The 27,716-nt window shown below is 41.3% G+C and overlaps 2 protein-coding genes across 2 annotated transcripts; both read right to left on the reverse strand.

The window, feature by feature from the left end:
• Nucleotides 1-192: 192 nt before the first annotated feature.
• On the reverse strand, nucleotides 193-6,910 carry gpr17 (G protein-coupled receptor 17). Its single transcript, XM_051376656.1, has 2 exons — nucleotides 6,583-6,910; nucleotides 193-3,905 (listed from the first exon to the last, which is right to left on the reverse strand). The coding sequence occupies exon 2, from the start codon at nucleotides 3,895-3,897 to the stop codon at nucleotides 2,878-2,880; it is 1,020 nt and encodes a 339-aa protein (XP_051232616.1). The 5' UTR covers nucleotides 3,898-3,905; nucleotides 6,583-6,910; the 3' UTR covers nucleotides 193-2,877.
• Nucleotides 6,911-7,708: 798 nt separating this feature from the next.
• On the reverse strand, nucleotides 7,709-27,705 carry LOC127350223 (unconventional myosin-VIIa). Its single transcript, XM_051376629.1, has 48 exons — nucleotides 27,629-27,705; nucleotides 27,124-27,161; nucleotides 26,905-27,003; nucleotides 26,658-26,810; nucleotides 25,925-26,109; nucleotides 25,497-25,618; nucleotides 25,245-25,387; nucleotides 25,038-25,151; nucleotides 24,749-24,902; nucleotides 24,585-24,661; nucleotides 24,389-24,508; nucleotides 23,972-24,111; nucleotides 23,627-23,837; nucleotides 23,408-23,543; nucleotides 23,154-23,323; nucleotides 22,909-23,049; nucleotides 22,636-22,794; nucleotides 22,441-22,533; nucleotides 21,885-21,979; nucleotides 21,708-21,792; nucleotides 21,393-21,611; nucleotides 20,903-21,112; nucleotides 20,615-20,827; nucleotides 20,338-20,508; nucleotides 19,936-20,235; nucleotides 19,686-19,846; nucleotides 19,471-19,597; nucleotides 19,265-19,384; nucleotides 18,676-18,849; nucleotides 17,732-17,959; nucleotides 17,469-17,636; nucleotides 17,235-17,352; nucleotides 15,430-15,556; nucleotides 15,167-15,333; nucleotides 14,887-15,068; nucleotides 14,673-14,794; nucleotides 14,420-14,574; nucleotides 13,139-13,292; nucleotides 12,327-12,482; nucleotides 11,470-11,575; nucleotides 11,252-11,365; nucleotides 11,047-11,134; nucleotides 10,791-10,897; nucleotides 10,340-10,525; nucleotides 9,603-9,719; nucleotides 9,295-9,378; nucleotides 9,079-9,198; nucleotides 7,709-8,977 (listed from the first exon to the last, which is right to left on the reverse strand). Exons 2-48 carry the CDS (start codon nucleotides 27,139-27,141, stop codon nucleotides 8,882-8,884), a joined length of 6,705 nt encoding a protein of 2,234 aa, XP_051232589.1. The 5' UTR covers nucleotides 27,142-27,161; nucleotides 27,629-27,705; the 3' UTR covers nucleotides 7,709-8,881.
• Between the last annotated feature and the right edge of the window lie 11 nt (nucleotides 27,706-27,716).

Raw genomic sequence — 27,716 nt, forward strand, 5'->3', positions numbered from 1 at the left:
ACATGACACAAAAAGAGAACTACACAGTGACAAGTCACTGCAGCCTCGGAGGTTTCTGCCCCGCACTTGAAATAGGTTTCCCACTTTCACAGAGAGCATGTCAAATTCTCAGACCTGACAGTTAGACAGACATCATCTCACGCAGAGGACGTGAAATCATACTTTTGCTTTCAAGTGACAACAATTGAAATGTTGAGTTAACACACACTTTATATATGGCAGCATTTATATTCTGATACAAAAGAGAAATAAAGAAAGAAATGTGAGTTAGTTGTTAACATAATATGCTGGTGATTTTCTTCCATAGAGTTTTTATGAGCTTTTTTTCAGACTTATCATTTCCTTAGCAGAGTGACTTTGCAAATATAATAAGTGTATTATTAAAAACATGAAGTCACAAAGAACATTTATAACACATGTTACTCACATCTGTGTGAATAATGTCTTTCCGTCTAAAATATCACTTTTTTTGTAGATGACATTTAGAAAATCTGACTCACAGGTAAAAATAAGATTCATAGTTTGCAATATTACAAAAATGTGGACACAACAATAGATGCATAGCATAGAAGGATTTAGGGAACTGGATAATGATGAATATATGTACAATGAAGATTTGTAGAGAAATACATTTAGCAGGATCTACTGGCAGAAATGGAATATTATATTCACAGGTATGTTTTCAGTAGTGTATAATCAAATGAAAATAAGAATAGGGCCTTTTCGAGAGTTTTGCAGCCACCATAGTTTCTCCTACGCACTTGGTTGAGGGTAGCGGTTTCAGTTGGTTGCAATCTGCAACTTCACTGCTAGATGCCATTGAATCCTACATACTGGTCCTTTAAAAATAGACCTCATATTAAAACAAGACTAAGAGTCTATAGTGAAGCTTGCAGCTCTGTGAGGTTTTATTTAGCACAGTGGTGCTTTGAGCTAAATGCTAACATTAACATGCTAACATGTCATTGTGAGCTATGTTGAGCAGGTATAATGTTTACCATGTTCATCATCTTAGCTCAGGCATGCAAACGTTTGCTGATTACCACTAAAAACAAAGCCCAGACGAGCCTGATTGGCTCTGCAGGTACATGGTCATAAAGTACAATAACATTTTGAGGGGAACATGAAGGTTGCTACTAAGAGATATTTCAGTCTTGACCAAAGTGATGGCCCAACGACAGACCATCCTGAGAGCATTGCTGCTAGTGTGGCTAAAAACAATGTATCATTACAGCAACGGGATAGGGCTATACTTGAGAGCATGTCACAGTTATCTACATGCACACCATCATAGTTCAGTGCATTAGCATGCAAACAGTTACTAATAAACACTAAACACAACATACAACTTGATCTACTGACATTGCAATTTGCAGAGCCAGGACCCTAGCATAGCTGAAAAACACCTTAGATTTAAAAAAATAAAATAAAAAAAAGATATTGAAAAGCTAACTATTTATTACATTTGGCATATGATACAAATCAGTAACAGGAAATATACATTAAAAGCTGACTATGTACATATTTGATCATTTGGTGTTTAACACACAACTCACTTTCCAACGTCAGCAGGAAGCTTGTGGAATGAACAACTTAATTCTTGTCGAGGTCACAGGCTGCTGGAGCCTTTCTCTCTCATGTATAGGACAAATGTTCTGGGCCTTTTTCGACAAATGTTTTCTGCGAAGGAAGACTGTTGATGGCAGCAGTTGGCAGAACCAGTAGAAAAAACATTTAAGCCCAGTTCCAACATCCACCCTTACAACTCAAAGACATCATCATAGCCATGTATCCAAATGTATTGCAAATCTTTACCAAAATTTTAATCAATCGAGAAAAGAAGATGCAAACAAATATCCATCTAACTGTTATGTGATTATGAGAGAGTTGGTTCATCAAGATAGTAGATGGCAGAAGAAGAGGGTACAACATGATGACATAATTAACAGAGCGCCTCAAGAGTTGAACCTCAAACGATGAAAAACAATGCAGAAAACAGGATGGAAATTAGACATTTCTATTAGTTTCATCTAACAATGTGAGGATCCATCAGAGCTGTGTGGAGCGATTATGGATGTATAGAGCCATGGGAGCCATGAGGAGACGGAGTGGAAACAGTCTGTAAACTGTAAATTAAATGTTCACTACGTCAGATATTTAAAAAAAATGATTCCATCTCTCATGAAGCGCAATGCTTTTTTCATAAAAGGCAAAAACCACCTCAAGTGTGTGCTAAGTTTTTTTTTTTGCAAAATGTTGTTGCTGTTTTCATCACCCTTTTCTAATGCAATACACTAAAACACAGCTAGTGTCAATGCCTTTGATGGCTTTGATGGCTAGTGTTTGAGGGTTCTCTGGCTGACTTTCTGAATTCTTTATGCACACTTTATTAAGTCAGCAACTCTGCAGACTGCTCATGGGAATAACCCACATTGTGTGCACAACTAATGGCAATGACATTTCAGAAGCACAAAAAAGGAAACGCAAGCAAAACATGGAAGGAGGTGAAGGAGTGACTTACGGGATTACTTGTTTGTCTTAAGGTGGCATGATAGTGACCTCTTTGTATGCAAAACTGTTCCAAAATTACAACTTAGCAAAAAACATTAATTCCAATTCATTACATTACATATGGAATATGAGTCTCACACTGTAAACAGAATGGCGTAGGTTCCTCAAAGTGCTGTCCCAGTAAATGACATCTGTCAGTTATTGTGTGAGGGTTCAGTGTATAGGGCATAGGGTGAACGCTGGAACTGGGCCTTAAATTCAAAGGGGGCTGCAGTGGAATATCAAGAAAATAACAGCACATTTTTTTTGTGTTGGAAATGCATCTATATGAAATAATGCTCCAGATCAAGTTCAAATTTCTCTTTTTCAAAACTCAGACTTGGCACTCAAGGAGCTCTCGTGTGTTCCCTTTAACTCTCCACTGGTGGTTCCTGACACCCCGGCCTTATCTTTGCAAAACAGTCGCATTACAGTGCCACGGAACTTCTCCGCCCCAAACAGGTAGATCAGCGGGTCCATAGCACCGTTCAGGCAGGTGAGGGAGGAGGTGAGGCGGTTGGCCAAGCTCAAGCCTCTGCGTGTCTGGCAGGAGACGTCGGGATGGCTGTAGCCCAGGATGAAAGTGGCCCTGCTCACATGATAAGGCAGGAAACAGACTACGTAGATGAGCATGACCAGGCCGATGGTGCGCAGGGCCTTTAACTTGAGGGCCGGCTCTAATCTGGAGCCCCGATGCAGGCTGTAAATGATGAGCAGGTAACAGGACAGGGTGGCGAGGAAAGGTGGGGTGAAAGCCACAGCCAGTGAGATCAGTGCATTGCGCGAGGCCTTCTCTCTGTAGAGCTGCAAGCACACTGTCATGCCTTCCACCTCTGCAGTCTGGTGGGTGATCAGCAGCGGTGCCATGGAGACAGTGACCAGGGCCCACAGAGAGAAGCTGATGATGTGAGCGTAGCGAGCTCGGCGAACCTTCAGTGACCTCACAGCGTGAACCACAGCCAGGTACCGATCCCCCGCTACACAGGCCAGGAAGTACAAGCTAGCGTACATGTTGACATAAAACAAAAAGCCTGCCACCCTGCAGGGCACCTCGCCGAAGGGCCAGTGGCCTCCAGTGAGGTGGTAGGTGGCCCTCAGTGGGAGGATGATCACGTACGATAAGTCTGCCACAGCCAGGTGAATCAAAAAGATGTTCGCTGGAGAGGAAGAGCCACGCTGGTGAGCGAAGATCCAAAGAGCCAGACTGTTACCGTTCAGCGCCAGGAAGAAAACCAGGATGTAGAAGCATCCAAACAGTGTGTTTTCAACTGTTGTGTCCACTACTGCACAGCTCTTTGACGACTGATTGGACAGCAGGGATGGCAGCGCCGCTGTAGCAGACTCCATTTTGGTGGCTGAGGAGAGAAAGTCATTTTCAGGTATAAATAGAAACATTTCTCCTCTTTGGGATGATTTTTATCTTAATAAAGTAATGTATGTATGTTTGCAGGATGGATAAAACATTGTATTTTCTTTGCTGGTTACAGTTCAGGTCTGATTTTCACATCTCTGACTATGAGTCATGACTTTTCTAAACAAGTGCAAGTGATTTCTGATTTCTTCTTCAGTTTATTGTTAGTATTCAGACAGCAAACTACCCCAGAGACAGGAAACCACACCAGCTCCAAACCCTGTCCACACTTCTCTCTTCACACACAAACACATACTGACAATAGGCAGGGAGATTGTTTGTCACAGTGCCAGTCTCACAAGGTAACAACAGATGTCAGTGTCCCTGGCTAATGCCATATGATTACTTCATTCTGACCACGACAAGTTTTAGACTTCCTCTGCACACTCTCTCCTTCCTTCTTTCATATTATAGACTGAATGGCAAACTCTCATGCGCTAAATGCGTAGAAGTATTACCTAATAAATAAAGCTTTACTTACTTACTATTTATGGTAAACATGTCTGTGGAAGATAACTATAAATACTGTGTGGTAATCATTTATTTGCTACTTTATATGTAACATTACAGAATTACATATAAACTGACATTAGTTTCAATGCTACCATAGCATACTGAAAAAATGTCTCAGAACAGGTCTGACATTTTGGGAAATATGTTTATTCACTTTCTTGTACACTAAATATCAAACTAGCTTAGCCAGGAAAAATCTGCCTACAAGCACCTTTAAGCTAACTAATTAAAGTGTAGCTGCACCCCTCGATTCTGCTAGCTCCCTGCTTCCCAACAAACTAAAACAAAATGATCAGAGACGGTTGGGGGTGTGGCCTCAACACCAACTAGACTTGCCAGAGTAGCAGGAACAGCGAGCTGGTAGTCAGAGCTAACCAAGCTAACCATGGAGCTATCCAGCCATAGACAGCTTCTTTAAGACTCTCCGTGTCCGCACTGGAAACACAATGAGTCCACTGGAGCTTTTACACAAGCACATTCACGGCCATCTGTGAAAGTGTGGAACCTTGGTTGTAGCTAAGCTAGCAGCTGTGTTGTAGCTAAGCTAACGGCTCAGATAGGCTAACTCTTCAGTACGTGTGGGGGGAGTGTCAGTCACAGGTCCGGACCATTACGTCAAAATAGAAAAACACTAGGGTTAGAAAAAAAATAGTGTAAACTCCCATGAATGATGTTTCAGTCTGTGTGTATTTGAAAATGAGGGTAGCGGTTACACAGACACAAGTTAAAAGATTTTAAAATTAAAAAATCTTTACCTGTAAGTTTCTGGTGCCCGTACATTCGAGTCTCACCTCCTCTGGGAAGTTTGAAGTTTAAGCTTTGAGTATTAAATTGACCAATATAATTCCTAACATTCCTCAGAGAATTGCACATTTGTTTTTTCAGTCTTAGAGACTATTTAGACACACCTCAAAAATGACCCACTCCTTAATTCCTCCAGCAACTCTGGCAAGCTCCAACTGTCCACTCCTCTCATTTTGTTTTTATCTCCTCCTTTTCTGCCTCAGCATAACATCTACACAAACATCAGTGGGGTGTGAACAGCAATAATGAATCTCAGAATCTTCCCTTTGAAATGTATGCAGGGTCCAAGAACAATTTCAAAATGTGCTGCAAGGATGAGCTTGTCATCCCAGAGGTGTTTCTGTATTTCTGCTGATGGTTCCCAGATATAATGAGCAAAAAGCTCACCACCAAACAGTCAAACGTGATCAAATAAGGCTGCACCACCGCAGGGCTCCTTACCAAAAAGGGAAAGGGATTGTCTCTAAATCTCTAATCGCTAAATCTCCATTTCACCAGCTCACCGTGCAGACTTTTGGCCCATGAGGAACCAGCCAGATGCCACTGACTGGAGCTGTGAGACCCACAACGAAGGGCATTTCTCAGCCAAGGCTCAGACTCAGCGCATTCAGGAGCACAAGTCGCCCAAAGAAAAAGGGTTGCAGTCCCAGTAGGGATAACAAACTAGGGTGCAGCACAGCTGAATGGAAAAGCTTCCATAAATACGGATCCCAGAGGGATAATCCTAACGAGAGGCAATCCTGAAATATGCCTTCATCACAATGATCTGGGTAAGCAGATCTGTGCAGGCGTTCACATGTGAAGAGTGTTGGCAGAGAGGGGACTGAGCTTGCTGGCATTGGTCCTTTTCAGAGATTAGTCAGTAACAATTTGTTGTGACAAAACTGTGACGGCTGTAATGTGTACAGTTTTCCATTGTTAAAACTCGTCACAGTCGGATAAAGTAAATGTGAAATTTGGTTATTGGATTAAAAGCGAGTGCATTTACAGATATTCATCCTTTCAATCTTAAAAAGCAGATGACAGATTGTCATCATGCTGAACTGTTTGGGGTTTTACATGACAAAAGCGACACATTTACAGAATAAATACTTACTACTATGTGAGTGCAGTGTATGTATGTGCAGTGAACTTGGTAGTTCTAACATCAGGGATGTACTGCGACTATTTGTGCCACTTAAATACAGTGTTTACAATAAAAACAATAAATGGAATCTCTCTTGTGGAGACCTTTAATAAAGCTATTGAAAACAACAACAGCTCTATTGCTTTATCAAAATCCGAGGTAAAATAAAGAGACTTACCTGAGCTTTAGAGCCTTTCAGAGTTGGTTGGCTGCTGGAGGAACAATTCAGCTGACAGAGAGTGGACTTTAATCGGTGCAGGAGCAGAGTGGAGCAAAGTGAAGACTGGGAGTTCGACCGCCGAGCTGTGGACGAGCTGACACAAAGAATGCTGTCCTATAACCCCTTTTTCTCTCCCTCAAGATGTTCTTGGGAATGAGACTGTTGCTCTTTTTGTGTCTCAACAAATTTGATAACAGAAAGGGAGTCCCAATGGGAGCCTTTCGTTTGAACCTTGACCCCACCCTTTCTTTCTCCATCCCCTTCTCCTCAGAGAGCCACTTGTGCGCTCCACAATAGCCTGAGTCAGAATAAGCAGCGCATTTTAGCAGCGGGGAGAAGAATGGCATGCCTCAGTCGCAAAGAGTCGTTGGGTATGACTCCATGGAAACCAGGCCTAGTGCTGCGCCGAGTGCCTTTACCATGAACTCCCACCCTCCCACTGATAGATAGAAGATGGACAGTGCTGTTAATTGAGGAGTTTATGACTAAAGAAGTCTCTGAGATGATCTTTTGTAAATGGTCTGTTAAGTTCTACAGAGGGCCCCCATTCCCTATAGGAGGGCAAGTGAAAAACAAGAGCAGGGAGGGAGGGGGGGGGACGCTTGAAGGAAACAGAGGCCCTTGTTGGTCTCTTGCCTCCTGGGGGCATCCTGAATTGGAATGCCCAAAATAATCAGTCACATAGCCATCGGACAGATGTGGAGAGAGGTCCCACTGGCTGAGGGGGGATAATATTTCTTTCATACAAGCAGATCACAGCTGTGTGTCAGACACATCGGCCCCTTCTCTTCTCTGTTTCATCGATATGCAAATGGAATTCTGTAGACTTGAATGAAGCCACTATCTGTGCACGACTGTGGAGAAGCTTTGACATCACTACCCTGTTAATCTACTGCCAACTGCTAATTGGGACGCCCCCCGCTTTTGTTCCTGATGCAAAAACATTTCTTTGTGTAAGTGCTCACTATCATAAATATATCATTCTTTTTACTGCTGTGAGGGAGCAGCTCCCGGCTGCTGACAGAGTTTTTGATAGAAGATAAGATGCTCTCAACATTTTGAACAGTTACACTCACAAACACACTTCCACTGTGAGAATTATTTATTTGACAATTTTAGCAGGAAAAAAAAAACAATACATGTTTTTTCATGAGTGGAATCATTTTAACCCCTAAAATATTAGTTGAAGATGAGCATATTTAAAGGCACCCTGTGGACTTTTTGGACAATAGCGCTATGGTGCAATGTTTTGACGAGTGGATAACCGTCTTGTTGTGCAATTCACATTTTGTCTTCAGTTTCACTCTGTTCCAGTCATCGACAGTTGGTGGTAAAAACACGCCACAAAGCTTGTAAACACGAACAATTTAAAAAAAATTTAATGTCAACCAATTAGCTTTTCAAGTGTATTATGAGGAAGAACATGCATCTAACAAGGAGAGTGCACTGCAAACTCCACAGGGAACCTTTAATGTTTTTACACAAAGAGAATAAAATGGAGAGTATAGTGTCAATAGTAGTGACAAATTCATGATACACAAATAAAAACAAGGTTTACTAATGTGTATAACGATTTGTGAATTTTTATATCTGCAAACAAATAAAATCAAACTTTAATGAATCTGTAAAACAATGCTTCCTGTGTATTATACATGTCTAAAAGAATTTGTGTAATAATGTTCACCAGATGCAGATGGAATATTTTTGGAGCCTTTTCCCAAATGGAAATTCCTAATGGATGCACTCAAAAGCTGGACAGGTCCCTATTTTTAGACATTTATACAGAAAGGAAGTATTTCAAAAGCAAATGTTATTAGATTAAAGAAATTTAATAGTGGTGTTTATTGAAGTTGTATCAACTTGTAAATTTGTTTTGCATTTATTAATCTTGGGTGGTTGACAGGAAGAAGCATTTAGAAAAAGCATAATTTATTCACAATTTGTCATACACGTTTGTATTATTAGACTATTTTCTCTTCGTAAATTAAGGGCTCTAAAAATGATGTGTGCAGTGTTAGTTTTACCTACAACACCAGTTCTCTTAGGATTTCTTGTACACATGCCAAAGAAACATTCGCTTTAAATAAAATGTGAGAAATCTACAACAACTTTCTTTGCAACAAATCAATGTGTTTTTATTCACAGAGCACAAATGAAGTTGATTACACTTAAAAAAAAAAAAAATCAAACTAAACTATTCCTGCTCTGCTTCTTTGTGTGTGTATGTACTACTGTGTCACGCTCGTGCTGATGAGTCTCAGATGTTGAAGCGCTCGTTCCTGGTCTGCCCTGTCTTCCTCTCTCTGAGGTACAGGTTGACATAGGAGGTTATAAGATCATCCATCTTGTAACCCTTTTAAAAGAAGACACAGAGGTAAAGAAATGGAATGAAAATAACAAACCTTTACCGACTTTTTAACACTTAAAGCTCATGTGTCTAATGACAGATCTTACCAGTGAAGTTTCACACAGAAATTTGCTTCCCTTGACTAAGTTGCCGACAGTCATGTGAAAGTAGGTGCTTCCACTGCACCAGTTAGCGATGCGGTTGAATGGATGATTTGCCAGCACATCCTTTATAAGAGAAAATAATTGTTAATGATAAAAAAAACAAAATAGAAGCAGGATTTTAAAGGTGATACTGTAAATGATGATTTTTGTTTTCTTCACCTTGGTTTTAGGGTGGATGATGGTGAGTCCTTGCTTGCTGATGGCTATTCGCACAATATCTGGGAAACTTTGTTCTGATGTTTGCTGAAAAGAAAGTTATAAAGGCAAATGAGAAAACTTTTCTTTACTGTAGTCATAACTATTTTCTTTCTGCAGACGTGCAGTTAGTGTACCATGGTGACAGAGGGTGTGAGGTACTGAGACACAGAGTGAGAGCATCAGATAAACAAGCCACCCGCCCACCCAACCAAATGGACTATAGATAGAAGATAAAGTAGCGTTTGTGCTGCATTCACTGCAGACCATACCTTCACTTCAAAGAACGCACAGCCGAATGTCGGCCAGCGACACACCACCTTCAGAAAGGCCACCTTAGTTTCTTCAACGGTCATACCAGCTTGTTTGTTATAAGAGGCAGAAATACTCTGAAAAAAAACATATATCACAGTATGATACAACAATCTTCTTTTGTAGAAGCATTTCAAAGCATTTTAATGAGGTTAATGATTTTCAAACACCCCCACGGCCCTCAGGCAACATTCTCAGAGAACTGAGATAGGGATCAACGGACTGGCATAATGGTGATATTGTTCATATGGGCAATTTAAAGGATAAGGCTGGTTCTACTCTATACTTTTCTTATTTTTAACAAAGCCTGTGAAAAGATAAAAAAAAAAAATAAATGGATCCATCTAACACATAACTGTGTCCAATGCTTGATATATCTTATTCCTCTGAGCCATAGAGCCCCACTGTTGTCCATCAAACACAGTCACTGTTGCACTGAGTGAAGTCTCTTTTTATTGAACAAAACTGTAGTTCATGTTGAATCAATCCCACATACACCATTCTGGTGCAGTAAATTCTTGCTATACAGTGCGCTAGCAATCCTCTAAAAATAGTCCCCAGCAAATGCACTATCTTCTATAGTTTGAGTAATGTTTACTAAAAACTACAAAGCCCAGCTGGTAGTCCGGTTGTATTGTTGGTTTTGGTCTTTCGTGAGATGTGTTGATAATAAGGAAAACAAAGTTAAGCCTCATACCTTCTTCCAGTCATTTTCAGACATGGCTTTCAGTTGGTCCGCGGGAACCAGCTCCTTCAGCATCTTGGGAATCATGACCAACTGACTCTTGTCATTGTTGACCTTTACCCTGAAGAGCAGACCTGCAATGTTGACCATTTCCTCTTTGGTGGAAACATGATAGCCTCTCAGGTACTTCGGTAGTTCCTGGAGGACAGAAAGATATTTTACAAAGTCTATTATTAGGCTTTCTGACCACATTGTTCATTAGGAGACAGCTTAATCTTCAACATTTTTTCTGGTCATAATTTAATTAGAATGAGTCTTGGAAGTAGTTTGTATTCTATCTCATCTATATGTCCAGTAGGATTATGTTAACAAAGATGTGGAAAGGTGTGGCTTTTATACCATGCCAAACAACTAATCAGCATGGAAAATGTGATGGTGGCCGAGTTGCATCATTCAAATGTACCTGAGGGAAATGAAAGATAAGATCAGCCTCTGTGTCTCTGCCAGGGACCACATTGAACCACAACTTCCTCATGAAGAACACAAGATAGGGCATGTTAACTGGGCCACCTGCAGCACACACACACACACACACACACACACACACACACACACACACACACACACACACACACACACACACACACAAGAGTAAATACAAAAACACATTAAAAGTTCGATTGCAGAGGCAGTCCAGTCAGATAATATTTTTTTGTTACCGTCTTTGATCCTCTTGGCTTTCTTGGACCAGTCGGTGATTTGTCTCAGACTGTCAAAGAAGTAGTCTGTGTCGTTCAAACTGAGAACCTGAAATAAACGCAGACTTTCTTTTACAACCAGTGGAGTGGAAGTTCATGAGAGGGTCAAATTCTAAGTCAAAATATAATGTTCAATAATGTTAATGTTGAGAACGATCAAATAAACCTTGTCATGTGTTTTGACAAAAATGCTGAAGCCGTCTGCTGAAGCCAGACTGAGCTTGTTGGTAATGTTCTGGATGAGATCCTTGATCCTGGTGCTCGTCGCGATCTCAAATACCTGAAGAGGGATGAGAGAGGAATCACTGGATCACTTGCATTACTGCAGGAATATTTTTTCTTTTTTTCTGAACCTTTAAAAATACAAGAGGTCAGTGTTCGTACCTCGTCTGTGTCGTTGGGGAAGTGGATTTTGTGGAAGATCTGGGTGCTGTTCTGTTGGATGGCTTCTACCTCAACCTGGTGTGGAGGGAGCTTCCTGGGCTCCATCCTACACAAAGACAGTGAAATCTTAGTCATGTTTTTTATTTATCTTTTTATTTTTTTAACAACATTTTCTTTATCATTTTGACACTAAGCCACAGATTCACTGGAGATAAAGAAAACAGCGCACACTCTATCACTACAAGTTTAAACCAGAAAGCTACACCATGTACCCATTGTGCTGATCAGAAATATGTCTCTTAAGGCCTGTTGGTACTGTGTTAATTATACTGAATGTACATGTATTTATAGAGGACGCCTTACAAATGTGAGTGTGGTCAAGTCACTGTGAAGGTGATGCAACACATTTTTTCAAAGAGTTCAGTGTAAGTATCTCTGCAAGCAATGTCTACCTCAAACAGCATAACCTGCCCTCAACAAATCTAGAATAAGAAGTCCATACACCTCAGTTATATTAGTTTCCTTTTAGACAGCTTTTACATCATGAGAGATTTAATACCCAAAGGCAGCACAGGCTTGACATTTCCTTTTCTCACTACACTAGTTGTGGTGTCATGTCATGAGGGGGTGGCTGAGGTGGAGTGTTGCAACTGCCCTGCACTTTTCTACAAGCAACGTTAGCTGCTCTACAAATGATCACTGTCGCTGTTCGCACACACTCTCTAAATGTTATCACAAAATCAGGGAGGAGCAGGAGTTGCCATCACACACTCTTTGTCACACACACCCGTCTTTAGAAACACAGGGAAACACAGTGCTGTGTGCTGGTGACGTAAAATACAGCATGCTGGGCTAACCTCAGTGAGCTCTGCAGCCGCTGCAGACAGTCGGAGGCGAGGGGCTCTCTGCGGCGCGACTCCAGAAATCTCTGAGTGTGCTTCAGAAGGGACTGGCTGGGAGGAAACAGGCCGCAGCAGAGCCACATCAGCTGCCAGCCTTGCTCGATGCTGAACCTAGGTGGTGGACAGGGCAACAACAAAAAAATATATGTAAGACGCTATGAAGCATATGATGAAAAGGAGTCTGTATTCAAATCTGTTCTGCTGTCTAAATAAAGAAAAACACACAAGGGAATAACAGTTCTAGCCACTTCAATTCACCCAACAGGTTTTGATTGAATTTAAAATCTTGGTTTCATCTTTTTAAAATTGGCTAGGGCTGCAACTACCAGAGCCAAACAAACCATCTGACATATAAAATATGATAAATAATAAATAATATGATACAAAAGAAGTTCTCTTTGGTCTTACAAACAGTCCAAAACCTAAAGATGTTCAGTTTACTATGATATAAAACAGAGAAAAGCCCCAAATCTTCTTATTGGAGAAGCTGGAACCAGAGAATATTGACATTATTTAAGATACGATGCCAATAATTGATCAACTAATTGTTGCAGCACTTTATTATCTACAACAATAAAACAATGTATCAGTATAGTAACAGAATTAGATGGTTTCTTTTGATTAACTTCCTTATTATCATTTTAATTCCTCATTAATAGAAATTAATAAACCAATAGAGAAAAGGGAGCTGTATTTACTTATATCATGAGTAACAGCAGCGATTGACAAAGACTCTATCAAAGTGATTTTTAAATTTTTAGACGTACCGGTTGTTATTGTTGGTCATCTGCTTCATGATCTGGCAATAGATCTCATCCCTGACCACCTCATTTTTAGTGGCGGGGCCAAAGATCTGGTCTGTGAGCTCAAGGGCACTCTGCATCTGCTTGGTGGGGTAATCTCCCATATATTTCAGGATAGGTACACAACAGTCAAGGAGGAATAACCATCCTGGTTTCATAAAGTTTGAAAAAGAAAAGCTTGATTGTGTCTTTGACGGGTTCATGGCCACGTAAGTTTAGTCACTGGCTAACGTGTTTGCTGACGTAGGCTACATTGGCTATGGAGAAGCCTCTTTCTAGGACAGGACGTGTCTCAAAGACTGGTGTTAGCCCAACAGTGATAGCTTGCTGTGTGTGTATTGAGTGTTGGCAGGTTGTTCTGGGACGCTGGAACACACAGTTGAGCCTTCTCTGTGCTGTGAGCCAAACTCTACAAGACACCATTTACTGATCCACCAGATGACCCAGTAGACACACCTGTACTAGTACACTGTACACTGAAATAGACCAGTATTCACCAATATTGGCACATCTGATTTTTTAAGCACCTTTATTTCTTATTGAGTACCGCCGCCTCCTGGTGAGTTTAGGTACACACCCTTAACCACCTGCATAACCTGGGATTGTGCAAAGAACCGCCCCGCTCGGCCTCTCGTTGGCTAGTGTTTGTTGGCTTCGTTGGTTTGGTTGGTTAGGTTAAGGCATTAAGAGTAAGATAGTTAGGGTTAGAAATAAATGTCAGGGTCAACGCCAATCAGAGGCAGAGAAGGTTTGAGCAGGATACATGTGGGAAAACAAAAAAACACCAGCGTAACTGCGTCTCTGTGTAAACCCATAGCTAGCTTAACACTGAAGTTTTTTGGGTCCAATTTAGGCACTGCATTAGGGGCAAGAAACATGAAAAAGGTTTCTATACCAGGGGATTTTTGTTTTTTAAGACCAGTAGAACCAAATAATATATTATATACTTTGTATGGCCTGATTAAGCAGCTGAGTATCTGTTTCTTGCTTGGGCAAGGTTAGGATTTAAGGACACTTTAAAGGTACATCAGGTCAAGTTCAGAGAATGGTGTTACCTGTGAGTTCAGCAAATGTATGACAAAACAGCCTGATACCCACCACAGGTAAAACCAAACATTATCACTAGGCTTCTATAGAAATGCTCTTCTAACTTCTGGCATATTCGACCTGTACTAAAAGGTTCACCAGTACAAGGTACAGGAAAAAATGCTACTTTTTGATATAACTCTGATGTGTGAAGGATATCAGTGAAGGCCAGACAGGCTTTGTGGCTGAGGTCTGGGTTGCCCACCAGTTTCTTGAGGAGGGGCTGTCTGATTGGCTCTCTGGAGTTAGCCCACAGCCTCTCAGGAGCAGCGTTCCTGGACATCACCTGGCGGTTCACATCCTTAGTGGGCTGCCTGTAGGATCAAGGAAACGAGATGGGTGTTCCTGCTGTCACTACTGTTCATGTGAAGAAACATATAGAAGTAGTCAAATAGAGGACATTTCTAGATACCTGAAGTACTCGAGGGAGAATTCTTTCAGAGTGGCAGGAGCTAATCTCTCCACTGTTCCTGTTTCTTTCTGGTTTGCCTGTATGATGTTCTTCCTCTGGTTTGGAGACAAGTTGAGGAGGCTCTGAAATGAAGAAACATGCAATGCCATTACCGCTCCATACATTCTGGGTAGGTAACTCATCTGAGAAGGATGTTTCATTGAAATCTCTGTACCATGACTGCATTGGTGGGTTTGCTGAGCGTTGGCAGGATTACTATGGCATCCATTGGGACGGCTCCTATTTGTTTTGTGCGCTCATTTTCTCCCTTTATCCAGCCACGTTGCTGAGAAAACTCATCATCTTTGATTATTATAATGAGCTCTCCTTTCTTGAAGCTGAGTAATGTGGGGTCATCTGAAGAGGGATGGAAAACAACTCAGTTAGCAATTAGCAGAAATCACTCTAAAAGCTTCCAGTGTGACAGTATAAGAGCGAAAAATCAGTCATCTGACCTTGCCTGTCGGCTTCCTTCAGGGTCACAGCATACTGAGACCTCTCCGTCAGTCCGCTGAGGAACATTGTGATCAGCTCTGCCATGTCCTCAGTTGTGCCTCCACTCAGGGTGAAGTCTCCTTTCAGCGTCAGCAGGCTCACCACCTGGCCGGAAGCTTTACCCTCCCTGGACGGACATCAAAGCAGAACCATAACACGTATAACACCACACCGTTTTAGTACTTCACTACGCTGCTTCCTCCGCCTCTGATTCTGTACCTACCGTGTGGTGTTGACTCCAGTGACTTCAGGGAAGGAGAGTTCCAGCAGCCTCTTCTCTCTCTCATCCAGGAAGGTGATACCAGTCCAGTTTATGGCCACAATGAACTTGCTCTTTGGCAGTGGAGGACCTAAGAAGTAAGAAAACATAGAAGGAACAAGGCCAACAAATCATGACTCATGGGAGATAAGATGAAAATTATGAGATGTCCAGCTTGCACTTTGTACGTGAATCATTTCAGCCACCCTGGAGGAAAAAGTGTGTATATGTAGAGTGTATTTTTATGACTTTCATAATTAAATCATCAGTTGTTTTTTTGATTTATCAATTAGTCTATACAATTTCGGAAAATGCCCATTATAAGATGCCAGACACCTTAGTGATGTCCTCAAATGTCTCGTTTTGTCCTCACATTGGAGAAGTATGACGCATGGATTTTTGTTAATAAATAACAAACAATTAATTTATTATCACAGTTAGAGATTTCAGCACCATGTCCCTTTATAAAATGGGGAGTAAGATAAGATAAGAAAGGCCACGTGGCACGTTATTTGAGGAATGTGCACTTGTAACAAATGTGAGATGCTGACGTTTATGTAAGAGGAAATATAATCTGATTTGATGGTTTGTCCAATACTTCCGACAGGAGGTCATGACCTCAGATATAACACACTGTCTTTTATTTGGTTGAAATGAAGCATAAACAGCTATAAACTGCTCACCAGGAGACTCCATTAGAGTTGTTGTATTGAGGAATCGTGTTGTGGAAGTCTGTATAATTACTTTTATCTACCAGCATGTTGTCAATTAGGCAGTTACACACCGTAACAAAAGAAATTGGATCTGTTTAGGATAATGCTCAGTGAGTCAGAGCTCATCCTTACTGCACATTGGTTGTTCACAAGCCAAAATCTTAAATCCAAGAAGAACTGTTGTTCCTGGCCCAGTTATTCACTCTTAATCAACTACTCCGCTCGCATCTTAACCCCAGTGGTATAGTGCATCTATAAATAGCATTGTATATTCCAATCTGACATAGATACAACAAGCAGAAACAGCTAATTGCTCAAAAAGGGGCTAGTTAAAAAACTGCTTCACAGCAGATTATTAAAGTGTGAGTCTCGATATTCCTGAGAAAAGAGAAAAGAAATGTTTGTTTTATTCATGTTTTGTGTTCTGCCGTGATAACCTCAAGATAAAAATGAATAAAATAAATAAAAATCTATGTGGCATTCTGACAGATCCTGAATTGGTTTTTAATCACTTTAGAACTTTTTTGGCCATCTATCACAAATAGAAACAGCTTTATGTTTGTCTGTTTGTTGCTGTAAACTTCTGATTTTAAACATTTGAGGAAGAAAAATATGCACCTTGGATGCAAGTCTCAACAGTAAGTCTGATACTGTACTAATACTGTACGTGTGTTTCTATGACAGAGACACAGTATACTAGTGAATATATATCCAGATATAGCTCATACTACAAGACACTCTGGGCCTCTTCCATTCAATCTAAAGTAATACATTCCTGTAAAGGTACTAATCTTCATCCTGTCAAGCCAAGAAACTATTGGTTTATTTATAATAATGGAGTGCATGATGCCCTCACAAGTTGTTTTAAAGGTTTCTAATGCTGATCTGATAATCAGCAAAAGAGCTGTCTATAGGTATTAACAGCCTTATAGATTATCATAACACTGTAATTAAAGTTGCTTAACACATCTAAATTAATACAATCATGATGATTTGTCAAACTATAAATGATTTAAAGACATAAAAACAGTGAGGCTAGACACATTCTTTACCTACCTGACACTTTCACAACTTCAAAGAACCTAGAGAAGAACATGGGCCACTTCTCTCTGGCATAGTCGACCATCTCTGCCTTCACTGAATCTGCCTTTTGTCTTGAACTCAAATACGGACCCTGGTGTGGTTGAAGAAAAACAGACAAACATTAGATCTACTCAAGGCCGCTGCAGAGCCTTTTTTTCTGTCCAGTTATGTTCACGCTGCACCTTCTGATTTGTGGGTGTGACCGACCTGAGCATGAGCAGTGCTGACCATCTGCACCCATTTGGCCTCTGACTTGGCCTCCAGCTGAGAGATGCTGATGCAGTCCTGAACAGTGTCCTTCACATGTTCTGGACTGCTGTCTGAGCCGTGCTGGATGTAAAGATGTTTAGCAGCAAGCTGAACATAATCGTCCTCCTGTGAAAGTGAAATGTGGGGGAAAAAATAAGTCATATTTGTATCTGAGAATAAGGCAGGAGCTTTGTAAGATAATCCACCAAATAAAAGCTCACCTTTTCACTCTGATACTCTCCAAACTTCAGACCGTGGATGACCTGTTTGTAGATCAGGTCTGTGCTGATATTGTCCTCTTTGCAGTTGTGCCATGGGGAGAAGATCTCCTTGCGGAAGAAGAGACGCCAGGGAGCGTGCTGTTCCTGCCCTCCCCTCCTCTTTACTTCCTGCTCACACTGGGAGATGGCATCCATCACATGCTCCCGGCCGCTGCCCAGAGCCCACACCTACAAGACAGGCCAACATTTGAAGTTGTGGATATCTGAAGAATTACTAAAACAGTAAGACCACTTCTGAAGATATGACAACAGATTGTTTCTTAATATAAAGTCCTAAAAAGGTGTGACAGTGCAGTTTTCCCTGTGTGAAAATACATTTAAACTGTATTTCTTCTCATTCTCTGCACATTTGAAAAGCCTCATTAATGATAATAATAATAATAATTTTGTGTCCAAAATGTCAGTACTTCTTTAGCAAATGAAATCCTTTTATAGTCCTTATGTCAAAACAAACAAAAATTGGGTATAAACTGGAAATCATTTGGAACACCTCACTAGAGTGCAGAAAAGCTCAGAAACTTACTTTCTGTTGAATCACGGTGTTTGAAGATTGAAATAATAATCCACTTACATTGCAACAGCAATCTGCACTACATTTTTTTTTATAATTTATTTATTGGTTTTAGCGAGTATAGTTAGGCAAACCTGAACACCTCCTCATAATCATCCTCATTTAAAATTTAAACCCTAATCCAACCCGGATCCAGGCATTAAAAAATAACTATATATAAATATTCAATCTTCTCGCTGTCTTGTTTGTTTATGTAGGTCATATAGAGGCATCAGTATTAAGTTTATACTCTTTCATAACCAGTTAAAAACAGATCTAGTCCCCTGCTACATTAGTATAGGAGCATATACACTGAGCGGATGTGACTGCGTACCTTTTCATACAAGGCGACATAGACAGAAAAGCCGAAGGTGTCTTTGAGTTTGACTTTGTTAGAGATGAGTTGGCAGATCTCTTTGGAGGTAGTTGCTGAGTCAACAGGCAGGTTAATGGAGCGTCCATCCAACATCATCACAGACACAATCATTGGCTTTTTTGTCTTGGTTGCCTGTCACAGAAAAAAAAAAGACCATGTTGATTAAACAGTATTGAGGACCACTGTGCATGTACATTCAAACAGGTTCACAGTTGCCATACAGACAATGTGGGTTTAATGTGTACAGGTTTTGAAATATGTGTCTCTGAGTTTTCTGCTGCCATTTCAATACAATTAAGGTCAGTAGAATTTATTTATTATTATTTACAAAACCCTTTACAAAAAAAACATATTTATTTTCCCCAAAACAATACCCTATATTCTGCATAATCCACAAGCCTTACTGTCAACAGTTTCAATGGAACTAGATTATAGTCACTATGAATACTGTTGACTGTTGAATGTGAACTATCTATTTATTACTAAAGTGACAATGCACCTGAATCAGTTTGAAATATTTGCAGGAGCATTTTATCAGTGTCAGTACCTGCAGCTCCAGCCAGGCTGGAGGCTCCCCTCGCACTCCGTTCATTGCTGTGCGTCGCAGCCTCTCAGCACAGTAGGAAGGGTAGCCTCCTGGTGCGAAACGGATGAAACTTTGCAGGTACTGCCAAGGCAGAAGATTCAAAAAGATGAGAAAAAACATCAGAGTATTTGGCAGACTGAAGCAGCCAATACACCTGTTGTACTCACCCTTTTGAAGCGCTCACTGGGAGGGAAAATGCCCAGACAGAGGGACAATAGGATCCAACCGCGGAAGTAGCTGTTGCGATTGTTGTTGTCCTGAAGCTGCTTGCAGATCTGACAGTAAATCTCATCCCTGCACAGACAACAGACAAACACTGTATTAGCAGAGAATAAAAAAAGATACTTAGTTGTGTGTGATTTTTAAACCAAGCTTTTGTTACCGAAGGTCACGTCTGACAATGGCATATCCCACAATGATATGGAGTTTTTCGAGAGACGTCAGCGGCCGGTCCAGGGTGGGTCCTTCTCCAGTCATAACGTCACTGTCCTCCTTCACGGTCTGCAGGGTTGGAGGCTTGGAAACTTCAGTCATATCATCCGACTGGAAGAAAAAACATGAAATTCCCATTAATATGTTAAAAAAAAAAAGGATTTCACAGCAACACTAGGTCAACATATTTTACACCTCACCTCCTCCATGATGATCGAAGGTTTCCTGAAGCTTGAAGTGGATTTTGGGATTCCATTTTCCTGAATAGTGGACGCTTTTCTGTTTCTGGTCAGCAGGTCAGTGAACGTGGATCCCTTCCTTGCCCGAGGGGTCCCTTCTGGCACAGTGTACACCTTAGGGTTTTGAGCAGTCTCACTGGGCACAGCCGAAGCCTTCCTGTTTCTTGTCAGAAGGTCTGTGAAAATGGAGCCCCTTTTGTTTGGTGTTGGCTCCTCGGGTACTGTGGAAGGCTTCCTTTCTTTTTTATTCCTTAGCACCCTCTGAAACAGTCAGAAATTATATTTTAAAATCTATGATGAATTCATGTTGGTCTACAAAATTAGGCCCAATTCATCAAGTCCTTGCTTTGTGAGGATATTTACCTGATCCAGGCCAACCATGTGGCTGAGACGTCTGTCCTTTCTGGATATCAGGTCCTGTGGCAGAAAGCGATCCTGTGCGGAGGTTCCCTGGACCTGGGCCTGGACCTGCTTCTTTGGCTCAGGGAGGTCTCCCATGAACCTCAGGATGATCCACCACACTGTCAGTGAGGCCTGATGATAACATAACAGGAACAACATGGTATGTTAATGAAATTAGCAAAGATTCATCATGTAAAGACAAATGAAAGGATGTATTAAAGTGGTCTAAGAGAAGCACCAGAACATCTCCTTCATCTTCATGGTAGAGCAAGGGCTGCCGAAGCCTCTGGCGGATGTGGGTGGGGGTAGCTGCACCCTGGAAGTACATGGAGGCAAATTTGGAGAAAGAGTACTCATCCAGGTCATCGTGGTCTTCTTTGTGAAGATCTTCCTCGATGGGGAATTCGTCGATGTCTATCTCCTCAATAACTGTCCTTTTCTCCTCGATATTCTGAAAACAGATAAAGACATGGAGTCACTGGCTCTAAAAGGATTATAAAATGTGCAAAACATTTGGTTGCCGAACCTCAAATCCCACAGGTGCTTTCCCCTCCTGCCCTCCAACCACAATGGGCAGGAAGTCGAAGATGCTGTCCACCATCTCCTGGTCTGTGATGGATTCTGTCTTAGCTTTGGCATCCATTTCTTTCTTCTGCCTCAGCACTTCCTCCAAGTGTTTCTGCCTCTCCAAAATGGCCCGCTGTTCTTCTTCTTTTTGCTTAGCCGAGAGGTACATCTGAAAGAACACAACACACAAGAAGATCACCATATTTGAAATAGTTAGCTAAAAGTAATTCATAGAGAGGTGAAATAATTTGTACTGAATAAGTCACTGGTAAATGGTTGAAATACTGTAAAAAAGTAACAGTTATTTCAACTGGCTAAACGTATAAACATGATCTGATATGACGTGGGGGTAGTTAGACAGCCATTGCTGTAAAGATAAAACCAGCAGAGACTTCTTTTACAATTATCACCCAGACAGGGTCCCTCAGAGCTCTTTTAGTTGAACTTACATCTCTTTTCATCCTTTTGAGAGCTTTTCTTGCCAGCACACCCCTGGTCTGTGCCTGCAGGAGGATCACAGCATCTCTCTTTCGCTTCCATTCCTTCCTGGCCAGGTATCCTCTGACTTGGGCCTGCAGGACGAAGGCCGCCTCCCTCTTCTTCTTATACTGGAAGTGGAGCTGCCGCGAACGAGCCTGTGCCTGCAGCCTGGCAAAGCCGTGCTGGACCTATAATAAGAACACAGTTGAAGGGGTTTATTTCATGTCAGGCCTGTATTTTCACATTGGAAGAAACACTGATATATGGTATATATAGTGACTGACCACTCTGTACAGCTTTCTGCCTTTGTGTCCTCTCCAGTTTTTCTGAATAACAAGAGCGGCTGCCTTTTTCCTCAGGAATTGTCTCCTTTAGAGGGCATGAATCATACAGACATAAGTTGCAAGTCACATGTGCAAAATAATAATAATAATAATAATTTTACAGCTATTGTCTCATACCTGTATTTGTAGCCTCTCAGGACTTTCTGGATTGTAAGTGCTTTCGCATTTAGTTCTTTCATTCGCTCCACTTCCAGCATGGTGTCATGGCAGTCCTGAGAGAAAACAGTAGCAAGTTCTTTTTTGTTTGTCTGTTTTAGTGGAAATACTCACTTCCAATTGATATATTATGAGCCACTGAATACTTAACTGTGAAAATTAACCAAACAGTGAGCTTTCAAGTGGCGCTGCATGGCTACAGTTAAGTTGCTCAAATTAAATTTGAATAGTGGACACTTCAGTTTTCTATTTGTGAGCCCTAAAAATTACCTTTGAATTAATTTACTTACTGGAAATTTCTAAGAGAGAAACTAAGACCACACATATTCAAACAGATGATTTACAAAGTGAATTATTAACAGGAATTTCAATGGGTATTCAGCAGGGGTTCAATTTCAGAATATTATATTATATTGGTATTCATTTGCTTATAAGATAAAAAATGTTTGGGCTATTGTATGCTTCCACACACATCCACAGCTAACACCAGACTGTACAGTCAAATGTAAGGCAGCACCTTGAGGAATATCTTTGTCTTGCCGGTCTTCCAGTCGGCCTCTTCGGTAAGCACAGTTTCACAAATGCTTTCAGAGCATTTCTGTTTGCTTTCCTGTTAGAGCAAAATAATCATCATGCAAACACAGCAGGAGAAGATGAGAAAAGGTGTGAGGACATCATGATCACAATCATCCCGTTAAAACCTCCAGCTTACTCTTTTGGGATCACAGAGGGACGTTTTCAGAAGGACGCGGTAGCGACCTAAGAACTCTTCGAATGTGTACCGTACAGGATATCCAGCTTTCCGGATCCTGATGGTCTCCATCATACCTGAGTACCGGAGCTGACGCATGCACAGCTCTCTGTCAAACAGCTGAGACATAAAAGGATGTAATGTGATTTACTTACGCCAAATTGTTCCATTCATTTTTGGTACAGATGTAAATAACTTTTATTTTGGTTGAGTGAATAAACCGTCTTTCCTCACCATGGGCTTCTTGAAGTCATTGGGTTTAATGCAGCGTATGAAATATGGCTGGCACGCGGTCAGTGTCTTCATCAGGGAATCCAGAGACTGGCGGAACTGCCAGGTCAGAGTTGGCATACGCTTCTTGCCATCAGAAGCTTGCTGTCAGACACAAAACAATGATGTAATAAGTAATTGCATGCAATTATGATATTTTTATTTTCATAATGATTGTGTCTAATGCTGAAGATAAAGCCTGCACTGACCCGGAGGCTGCTGGTGGCCGCGGTGATGTTCAGCTTGGGGTTGACATTCTTGATGTTGATTGTACAAGACAGGTCATTATGAAACGCCTGTTTGAGGAGTTTATTGGTGGAGGTCTCCACCAGCTGGATCAGATCTGAGCTGAGGGTGTCACGGTTTTTCTCAAGGAAACCTCAAAACAAGACGGACACAATAAGAAAACCACAGAAGACTTTCACAACACTGGTTTCGTTGCTTTTAAATGTTTTAAAAGTACCTTGTGAATCATAGTGGACCACTCCAGCAAAATGCTTGATTCCAAACTGTGTCTCATAGTTGTTCTTGGGGGGAATATAGATGCCCCCTTTCCCATGGACCTGATTCATTTTTTGGAGCATGGTGGTGTCTGTGCCCTGAAAATAAACAAAAGAAGCGAGTTTAAACCTGCTTTGCTTTGTTACAACTGAATCAGGTGAGGTACAAGGAGGATATAGACCTTGGGGAAGTTGCTCTCCTCATCAATAAGCGCCAGCATGTTCAGAGATTTGTTGGCCAATACATCCAGAGTGTGTTGGTTGTCTTGGTAGTCAATGTGCTTCCAAACAATGTTTTCACGGGCATACTCATCCTGCTCCAGCTTGAAAACATGCCTGACGAAGAACTGCTGCAACTGCTCGTTGGCAAAGTTGATGCACAGCTGCTCAAAGCTGCAACAGTTCAACAAACCCAACAGCATGAGAGGAAAGACAGACAGGATTTTAGTCAACTTTACAACTTGCTCTTTGTCTAAAAACAGCTGCAATGAACCTCTAATGTCATGAGAGTTGTTGTGAACACCAACCTGTTTTTGCTGAAGTTCTCAAAGCCAAAGATGTCCAGCAAGCCTATTGACTGTCGGACCTCTTTGGGGTCCTCAGGTTGTTTGTATATGGCAGCGTTGATTTTGTCCACGACCCAAAGGAAAAGTCTTCCATAGATAGCCTGGACAAATAATACAGAGGACACGTCAACATTTCCTCTTGTTCTCAACACTTCAGTTTATTTTAAGATGTCAGAAAGAGAACCTCCATTTCTCTTTGAGCTTAATGCTAACATACATCATCACAACTATATGCCAATATTAGCATGTATCCTTAGCATGTTAAAGGTGCTGTGTGTAGGATTTGGTGGGATCTAGCAGTGCTGCTACAAAATGAGCTGCATTAATGTCTGATATACATTTTTACCTTCAAAAAACTCAAAGTGTGACTGATGTTACCTTGACAAAGGCGTCCCGGCCATCCACGGCCTGGACTGAGGTCAGAGCTTTGGTCACACTCTCTCTGGCTGTCATGAAGGAACGCTTAGTCAGACACTTCTCCAGCGCTTTGGGAGCCACCTGAGGTAACAGGACACACGCAATCAGACAAGGTCATCTCAGCTCCTTTTATATGAAAAAAAGAAACCATACATACCTCCAAAAGTTGGCATGCCATGTTGAAATGGGATGATGTGTTGATGTTGCAGGCCTCTAGGTTATTTACTATGGTGCCTGGACATATGCAAGAAAAATATGTTCAGAAGCTCAAAAGATGCAACTGTTTTATACACACGTCCAATTGCATGGTGCTGTCCTTACTCTCAAAGTCCACATTGCCCAGGTGAAGGATAGCAGCGAGCAGTTTGGAGATTTCCCAGGAGTCATTTTCTGTGAACATGAGGATCTTCAGAGCTGAACGGAAGTGGGCGTATTCCTTCACATCATCACGTCCTTCACAGCTGGTGCAGTTACCCTGGTGATAATCACATACTAAATGTGAACTCTTATCTGGTTATCTGTGATTCACACTCATGCATTTATCTTCAAAATCCATCAATAAAGACAGTGTTTTACTCAAATTTCACAACTTTTCAAATGACTTCAGTACCATGGTCAGATAGTTGTACTCAGCAGCGCTCGCAAGGGAAAGAATCTTTTTCTGCTCAGCTGGCATGCCCATCAGCATGTAGTAAAAGATGTGGTAGTTTCTTTCCTCAGGCGCCTGCACATGAAAGCACATATTCTTTACCACAAGAACATTTGACTTGCACCACGTTACTACTCTTGCAAATATTCAGCCGATCAATGTTCCCACCTGACGACAAACTCTGGACTTCTCCAGCAGGTACTGCTCAACGCGAGCCCCCTCAATGGCCCCACCCTTGGTGAAGTTGATGTCGATGTACTTCCCAAAACGACTGGAGTTATCATTTCGAACTGTTTTGGCATTACCAAAGGCTGAGAAGAAAAAGTATATTTTATCAAAGCAGATCAAGTAAAAAAAAAAAATTGTATTCAGATTGTGAAGACTGTCTTATATAACTTGATGTTGGTGTTTTGCTTGTACCCTCCAAGATGGGGTTTGCTTCAAGAATTTGCTGCTCGATCCAGGAGTGCTGGCCACTCACTGCAGCCAAGAACTGCAGCATGAGCTTGGTGCTCTCAGTTTTCCCTGCTCCTGACTCTCCACTGGTGGAGAAACCAAAGAAATAAACATGTATAGAGAAAATGCATTTTGAGTTGCATGAAGAAAAAATTGTCATTGTGTCATTCTTTAAAAAGGTGATTTGTGCAAATAATTGCTTATCAAAATAGTTGTATGTTAGTAGATTAATTTTCTGTCAATTTACTTTCAGCATAATAATGTTGTCTTTGTGCTATCACTTGTTACACTTATTACTTGTATATCACTGTAAACAGGGGTTTCCCCTGTATAAATAAAGGTTTCAATTACTGGAATCATTCTCAGTCCCTTATACTTAGACAAAAGCAGACCTGATGACACAGCATTGGCTCTTTTGGTTGCGGCGCATGTTGAAAAAACAGCTGTCGGCGATGGCAAAGACGTGCGGCGGCAGTTCACCCAGCCGTCGATCTGTGTACATGTGCACATACTCAGTGGTGTAGAGGGGCAGCAGCTGGTAAGGGTTGACTGCAACCAGAATGGAGCCTGTGTATGTCTTAAAACAGAGAGGGATTTTAACTATCACACAGTAGCACAGTTCATGATTGTGTGCGTGTACATGAGCATAAACAAGTTATTATGGTGTAAGCACATTGTGAAGCCAGTGACCCCAATGACCCCCTGTTTGCTCATGGCTGCAATGTGTGAGATGTTCTATATATGATTCATTGGATTAAAACATTTCATGGGAGCGTTATATTCATTAAAAGCCGTGTTAAACGCTGCGGTTTATAATATGAATATCAAGTGGGAATATTTTGCCCCAAGCACTTAGCAGTAGTATTCATATAAAACAAAATGGCCTCATTCATAATTGAACAAACACTGTTGAGCTTTGATGCGGTGACATAGAAACACTGGGACATTCTCTTTCAACAGAGGCTCATTCGTCTCTATGGAGACAAACAGCACTGTGATAAACTACAGGGCAAAGTCTAAGATGGAAAGCCATTCACAGCAGGGGAAGGCACAGACGAGTAAGCGTTTCCACAGCAGGTTATGGACATCATAAAACTAGGTGGTTCAGAGTGAATAGAAACCTACATAGATGATGCCTTCTTTGTGTCGCACCAGGAGGTTCCTGAGGAGCCCTGCCTCATTAAGATCACCAAGCCTTATCATGTCATCCACACCCTGCACAGAGGTGGGGTGCATGGGACGGATGGTGCCCTCCGTCTTCTTGTCGATCTTGTGCGTCTGTGTGTATGTTAGGAAAGAGCTGGCGTTATATAGAAGGCTTACACTCATTGTCCTGTGCGGGAGAGAAGCAAGCTTTCGAGGGGTTTCGTACCTTTCCTTCATCGTCGATCAGCTTAAGCTGCCCGGTGTCTGTAACCTTGACCTCTGCCCCGATTGGCACCCCATCACTGTCCACCCACACAAAATCCCCCTGGTTGGGGAAACCAAAAGTTGTAATGTGCCAGAATGCCATGACAAAACAGCAGTCCTCAAGATAACTATCTCATGAATTTTAGAATTATGTGTACATTACAGTGATACTCATTCTTACCTTACTCAAATGCAGCATAGCAGCAACGTGGATTAAGTCTGTAGACAAAACGACAAAAAATGACCTTTACTCAGGTTCAGCTCAGTCACAGTAACTCGAATTACAAATACTTGCTACCAAACCAATATTACGATCAGTTAGGTCTACTCAGTAAACCTCAGTTGGCTTTAATATCGTCGACCATGCCTCAACTTTATATTTAAAATAGCAACATACTGTAAATCAGATGAAGATCTTGAAAGGGAAACATTTTAATGTTACAGAAGCCCTTAATGCAGTCGTATGTGCAAAAGCTTGTGCCTTTAAACATTAAAGTGCATTATAAAACAAAATCAGTCTTACTGTGACATCAATGACTTTCTCTTTTAAGACACTTTTGTATTGAATCACAATGGAAAAGTCATACTGAAAAAACATATACAACATAATCAAGCTACCTCTTTGGAAACAGTAAGATTTAATCACAGATTAGCAACTGATATGTATCTATGGTGTCGACTCTTACCTGAGAACAATTGTTTCTGTGACAGAAGCCCCTGCTGCTGCTGCAGAGGGCTCTTTTCCTCAAATGTCTCTGAAGCAGGAAGGAGGGA

This window comes from Dicentrarchus labrax, unplaced genomic scaffold (genome assembly GCF_905237075.1).
Source record: "Dicentrarchus labrax unplaced genomic scaffold, dlabrax2021, whole genome shotgun sequence".
NCBI lineage: Eukaryota > Metazoa > Chordata > Actinopteri > Moronidae > Dicentrarchus > Dicentrarchus labrax.